Source organism: Pyrgilauda ruficollis, unplaced genomic scaffold (assembly GCF_017590135.1).
Source record: "Pyrgilauda ruficollis isolate IOZ18807 unplaced genomic scaffold, ASM1759013v1 scaffold52, whole genome shotgun sequence".
Classification (NCBI taxonomy): domain Eukaryota; kingdom Metazoa; phylum Chordata; class Aves; order Passeriformes; family Passeridae; genus Pyrgilauda; species Pyrgilauda ruficollis.
Window position 1 is genome coordinate 1,695,671 of NW_024526822.1, and position 6,000 is coordinate 1,701,670.

Sequence of the window (6,000 nt, forward strand, 5' to 3'; positions counted from 1 at the left end):
TTAGAATTAATTGCTTGTTACCAAAATCACACTGTTAATACCAAATGTGTGTACTCCCCACAAAGAGGTTTTGGAGCTTGAAATGCCCCAAAGGGTTCAAGCTGGCAGCAAGGAACTAGAGAGTCAGGGCCAGGCCCCCTCCTGCTACCACCAGGTCCTGCTTCTGCCTCTGGCTGCGCTCTCATCACGTTTTGGTCACTTTTTGTGCCCATTCAGGTCAGGTTTGGATAGAAATCTGGATGTGTAGAGCAGGGCTCAGTAGCCAACCTGATAAATGACACCATTGTCAACAATGACCTAATCAAACCTCACGTGCGAGGGTTGATGTATTTCAGAGAATTTTGGTAAAGAAGGAGCCACCCTGGTGATTACAATCAATTTCATTTATTAAAGATTAACAAAGGCACAAACACAGCCCAGTCCCTGGAGTCCAGCTTCTGTCCTCACACTGCTGGGACCCCGAACATTTGGGTTTCAGACCCCTGGGGTCCAACCTCTCTCCCTCACCGATGGAATCCTGAACACCTGGATTTTGGAACACCCGGAGCTCCAACCTCTCTCCTGCACTGTCGGGACCCTGAACACTTCGATTTTTCCCCGGGATCTGGGATGGCAGCAGTGGATTCCTGCTGCCATCTAGCGAGACAAGGCTCGCTCCAGCCTCTCCTGAGGCAACAACAAAACTCAACAGCTTCAGGATACAAGAGAACCGGGAAGTCTTCCCCTGTAACTTTTCCTCCTGTTTAGAACTACAACTTGGATTTGGGAGAACGAATCCCTGCTCCTCACTCAGCTGCAAGCTTCTCCAGCTCGTCCATGTCGTACGGATCCAGCTGCTTGATCGTGGTCTCTGTAGGAAGGAAAGAGCAATTGTTGGGATGCAGTGCAGAGCTGGCTCCCCTGAGCTGCTGTCTGTGCCACCTGAGTGCCCCACGCCAGCTCCTGGAGTGCTCAGTGCAGCACTTCCCTCTGCAGGGAAATCAGCTGGGAGGCACTGCAGTGAATGGGGTCAGCAGGGAAATCAGCTGGGACAAAGCAGGAGGGGAACTGGATCAGGCAGCAGGCAGCAAGCACCAGCAGCAGCCCCATGGCAGCAGCATGCAGAGCTCAGCCTCTGATGTGCCCCCGCTCCCTGCTCCCACCTCCACAGCCACACAGGACAGGGAGGGTCCGTACCCTCCAACTGCAACATCACAACATGAAAAGCACAAGTCAGATTGCTGGGGGGTCATCCTCACACTGGCTCCTTGTGCCCATGGCTGTGGTTGGGCTCATCCACATGCCAGTTGTTTCATTTGCTCATTGCTTCTACTCCATGGCAAGTCTTTGCCAGAATGTGTGGCTTGTGTCTTCTCTGCCTGGTGTCTGCCTTAGGCTCACTCCAGGTTCCAAGGACAGGTGAACATTTGAAGGAACCAAGAGGGCTGAATGGCTCTGAGGCTGGAGATGTGGAAGGGATGGAAGGGACACAGTTTCCTGCCCATCAGAAGGCTTCTATAACCTTCTTTCCTCTAAAAATCACAGGGAAAACAGGCACTGGGATTCAAAAAACCATCAGTGCAGTCCTGGCATCTGGCAAATCCCAAGAAAATCCTCTTGATGTTAGCAAGTGACAATCAATTTCCACTCAGGAAAGATTTCCACAGCTGCCACCTCCTCTCCCACAGCCAGGGCTGAGCTGAGCTGGGGCACCAGGTCCCCTGGGACAAGTGCTTGCAAGGAAAGGCAGAAAAAATGCCTGAAAGAGGGAGAAAAAGAAAGTGCTGAGGCATCCTGGGTACTGGTAACATCCCTTGCAAGTTGCACACAACCTCCAGGGCTGCTTCTTGGGAAATCTGCCTGCTGGGGAGCAAAAATCACCCTAAAAGCTGCATCTGTCACCCGTTCCCAGCGAGATGAGCCCTGGTGAGAGGAGCAGCCCGACAGGGACTATTTGCCAACAGGAAGTGAGCTGGAGGGGATCACAGTCCCAGCCCTGCCTCAGAGCGGTGGATCCATGCGGGTACTCACGGAAATACTCCTCTATCTTGTGCACGAGCTGCACGGTCTCTCTCTGCACCACGCTGAAGGCGATGCCGCGGTGCCCGAAGCGCCCCGCCCGCCCAATGCGGTGCAGGTAGGTCTCAAAATCCGGCTCGCCGTCCTGATCCATGGGCAGGCCAAAGTTCACCACCGTGGTGACCTGCTGCACATCAATGCCTGGAAGAGAGGGAAAGGATCCTTTTGGGATACGCTGTCCCACAGGATCTGCTGCTCAAGCCCACATGGAAGAACAGCAAGCCTGGCACATTTTGGGCTATCAGAGGGCGCTGGGTTTGCCAGGATACCTCTGGCACAGACGTTGGTGGCGATGAGGACCTTCTCCTTGCCCTCACGGAAGCGCTGGATGACGCTGGCCCGCTGCACCACTGTCAGCTCTGCTGTCAGGATGGCCACTTGGTGCCCATCCCGGCTCATCTTCCCCGACAGCCAGTCTGCCAGCCTCCGGGTCTGCACACATGGGGACAGGCTGAGGCCAACAGCTCCCTCTCCAGAGTCCCCTGCCCCTTCTGAGGGAGCTCATGGCAGTTTTCAACACTCCCATGAGGTCTGCTCCTTTGTATTGGGGGTCTTGGGAGGAGCCCGCTGTGCCCACATTGTAAAATGACCCATTCCTGCTATTCCCAATGGGAGAGGGGCAGTGCAGGGCTCTCCCAGGCAAGCCCCTTACCTGGCAGAAGATCATGACCTGACCGATGGTGAAGCTGCCATAGAGGTTGCAGAGGGCCCTGTACTGCTCGTCCGAGCTCTGGCACACCATGAAGTACTGCCTGATGTTGCTCAGGGTGAGCTCCTCCTCACGCAGCTTGATCACGATGGGGTCGGGGATGATCCGCTCCGCAAAGGCCCGCACGGGCTCCTTGTAAGTGGCTGAGAACAGCAGCACTTGGCAGCTCTTGGGAAGAGCCCTGGGGCAGGGAAAAAGCTCTGTCAGCCCTGGAGAGCAGCTGCTGCTGCCCAGAAGGACAGAAATCCTAATTTAAACTGATTTTGTATTGCCTTCAACGGAAAGGGAAGTGAAGATGGCTGACAAGAAAGATGGTGAGGGACTTTTTACAAGAGTCTGGAGTGACCAGAAAAGGGGGGAATGGCTTCACACTGAAAGAAAACAGGTTTAGATACTAGGAGGAAGTTCTTCCCTGTGAGGATGGTGAGGCCCTGGCATAGGTTGTCCAGAGCAGCTGTGGCTGCCCCATCCCTGCAAGTGTTTGAGGCCAAGGTGGATGGAGCTCTGAGCAGCCTGGTCTAATGGAAGTGTCCCTGCCAATGGGAAAGGGTGGGAACAAGACAGGAAGATGGGCTTCAAGGTCCCTTCCAATTGAGGCCATTCTAGGGTTCTGTGAGTCAATCCAAGGCCTGTAACAGCTCAAAGGAAAGCTAAATGAGGTGAAGTGTCTTCCTGTGCGTCCAGTGCACGCAGTTGTACAGAAAGACAGACCTGTGGACAAGCCTCTCTGGCAGCAGGGGCACACTCTCACAGCCCTTTGGTGACAGACACCTCTAAAGCTAGAGAAGGGAAAGCAGGGAATCAGGACAGCAGCCCTCAGCAATCCTCACCTGTGGATGCGGATGCTCTGACAGGAGAGGCCCTGCGTGTCGATCATGATGTCGGCCTCATCCAGCACGAACAAGGAGATCTTGGTCAGGTCCAGGATGCGTTGTTTGAAGCACCAGTCCAGTGTGGTGCCTGGTGTTCCGATGATGATCTGCTCCTCCAGCACTGTGCCCTTCAGAACTGCAAGGGGGCAAAAGGCATTTGGCTGCCTCCAGGCATGGAGCTCTCTGCTGCTCTGTGTTTGCCTTGGCTTACTCAGACTCTGGCTGCTCAGTGATGCCTTCAAGGGGTCATCATGACACTTCCCTACAGCCTTGGGCAGAGGAACCACCCCCATATGGCAAAAAGGAGTCTGCAAGCAGCTAGTGATGATGGAAAAGCCTCCTCAGCAGGAGAGGGGGACAGACACTACCTTATTGCCCTTCATGGATGTCTGGGCAGTCCCTGGTAGCTCCAGGCTCTAAGACAGGATCCCCTGTGCACAGTGCTGGCAGCTGTGCTGGGCTGGACTCACCTCGGTTTCCCCGGACAGCGTAGTTCACCTTGATGTCAGTGCAGAACTTCCCAATGGTGCGCACCACCTGCCCGATCTGCAGAGCCAGCTCGTAGGTGGGAGCCAGGCAGAGGCACTGGCAGGAGAGCACAGGAAGGAGCTGTCAGGCCCAGGATGGGGCACACGGGGTAGAGGAGCTCGGGAGCATCCCACAGCACTGAGGCACAGGGGATGGGGCAGCATGGCATGGCTGGAGGTTCAGGAGCTGGGCTGTGTTCCCAGCTCCAGCCAAGGGGGCAGAAAGAAGCTGCTGCTGCTCTTTCTGAGGAGGAAATGTGTCTCTCAGAAGCGTGGTGCAGCTTGTTCCTGTGCCCTAGCTCAGTCACACTGTCCATACATACAACAGGAGATCTTACATGGCTGGAAACAGCTGGCAAAGCTGCTTCTGCACCCAGAGAGGGGACTGGGAGTATCTGACCACCAGAAACCAGCAGTGTCTGCAGCTGCTCCTCAAAACCTAAATTCCAGGGTAACTGAAGCCTGGAATGATCCACTCTGGCAATCCTGAGGTGGGCATGTGCTTTTGGTCCTACCTGCCACTGAGCCCTGGTGGTTCATCATCCCAATCCAATGGGTCAAGTCACAGAGGAACAGGGACAAAGCCCAGAGCTCTGCCCCTGGCAGTGTCCTGGGCGCTTGGGCCAACCCCTCCTGCAGCAGCTCTCCCTGTCCTGCGTTACCTGCGGGTATTTCTTGCTGGCACTGGCTCTGCTCAACATGGCCAAGACAAAAGCTGCTGTTTTCCCTGTCCCTGACTGGCTCTGGGCAATCAGATTTTGGGGCCTGCAAGGCAAAAGCAGCTTAGTGGAATGGAGGGGTCGGGGTGTTCCTGCTTGGCACCACAGTGCTGGGATGCCGCGAGGAGCCGGGGCTCAGCCGCCTCAGCCGTGTTCCTACTCACGGGTATGCCAGCATGAGTGGCAGAGCCTGCTCCTGGATTTTGGATGGTCTGTTGAAGCCCATCATATAAACCCCCTGCAAGAGCTCCTTCTTCCTGCGGAAACAAAGCATCCGAGTGCCCGTGTGAAGGAGGCTGGCATGCTGGAGCATGGTGGGGCCGGGGGCTGTGGGAACTCACAGGGGCAGCTCCTCAAAGGTCTTGATAGAGAAGAGTGGGGAGCTGGGGTCCCGCTGCAGGATCTCCACGTGCTGCTGGGATTCCACCAGGGATGTGTGGATCAACTTGTTCATCAGTGACAGCTCAGCCAGAGGCACTGGGAAAGGCAGCAGCTCCGTAAATAAAACAAACGGAATCACAGAGTCATCAGGGTTGGGAGGGATCTCTGGAAATCATCCAGTCCAAATCCCCTGTCAAGGCAGGGTCAACTGGAGCAGGTGACACAGGAACGTGTTCCTGTAGGTCTGGAATGTCTCCAAGGAGGGAGAATCCAGGACCTCCCTGGCCAGCCTGTCCCACCACTCTGCTGCTCCCCATGTCAAGAAGTTCTTCCTCAGGCTGAGGTGGAACTTCTTGTGTTTTAGTGTACAATAAAGGGCTTGTAATGAGAATCCTCTTCTCTCTCCAGAGGATTTCTTATTGTTCTGTGGGTTCATTAGAGACAGTGCAGGCAACATCCATTATTCCAGACTTACTATCACCATATTCACAAATGAGCATCTACACACACAGCACCGAGCCCTTCCCTCCTCTTGATTAAACACCCTCTTGATCAAATTACGGCTAAATATCGTGGGCCGCCCCTCCCTCGGGACCCCGCGGGCTCGGTCCGTGCTCGGAGCGCGGGCTGACACCGAGATCCCCTCCGGGACCCACCTCTCTCCTCGTCCTCGGGCTCGGCCCGGAGCGCGGGCGGCGCGGGGAGCAGGCCGAGCCCGCGGGCCGTGCCCCGGC

At 55.6% G+C, this 6,000-nt stretch overlaps 1 protein-coding gene across 3 annotated transcripts; it reads right to left on the reverse strand.

Moving 5' to 3' along the window:
* Positions 1-387: 387 nt before the first annotated feature.
* Positions 388-5,994, reverse strand: DDX25 (DEAD-box helicase 25). 3 transcript variants are annotated; one of them, XR_005956230.1, is made up of 11 exons: positions 5,923-5,994; positions 5,227-5,362; positions 5,050-5,142; positions 4,829-4,931; positions 4,110-4,224; positions 3,598-3,775; positions 2,711-2,948; positions 2,328-2,490; positions 2,011-2,199; positions 1,239-1,738; positions 388-850 (listed from the first exon to the last, which is right to left on the reverse strand). XR_005956230.1 is itself a non-coding variant. In XM_041480612.1 (10 exons), the coding sequence occupies exons 2-10, from the start codon at positions 5,337-5,339 to the stop codon at positions 786-788; spliced, it is 1,257 nt and encodes a 418-aa protein (XP_041336546.1). In that variant the 5' UTR covers positions 5,340-5,362; positions 5,923-5,994; the 3' UTR covers positions 388-785. The 3 variants fall into 3 exon arrangements, 1 of the variants encoding a protein (XP_041336546.1); XM_041480612.1 differs by lacking the exon at positions 1,239-1,738; XR_005956231.1 differs by lacking the exons at positions 4,110-4,224; positions 4,829-4,931; positions 5,050-5,142; positions 5,227-5,362; positions 5,923-5,994 and having other exon boundaries at positions 3,598-4,083.
* Positions 5,995-6,000: the final 6 nt, after the last annotated feature.

What these genes read in the sequence shown, in the direction of transcription:
- DDX25 (XM_041480612.1), bottom strand. Translation starts at nt 5,339, where the DNA reads ATGAACAAGTTGATCCACACATCCCTGGTGGAATCCCAGCAGCACGTG. An exon ending in CCAGCAAGAAATACCCGCAG is followed by an intron (nt 4,225 to 4,828) that starts GTAACGCAGGAC and finishes CTCTCCTGCCAG; the next exon opens with TGCCTCTGCCTGGCTCCCAC. An exon ending in CAAGATAGAGGAGTATTTCC is followed by an intron (nt 851 to 2,010) that starts GTGAGTACCCGC and finishes TCCTTCCTACAG; the next exon opens with AGACCACGATCAAGCAGCTG.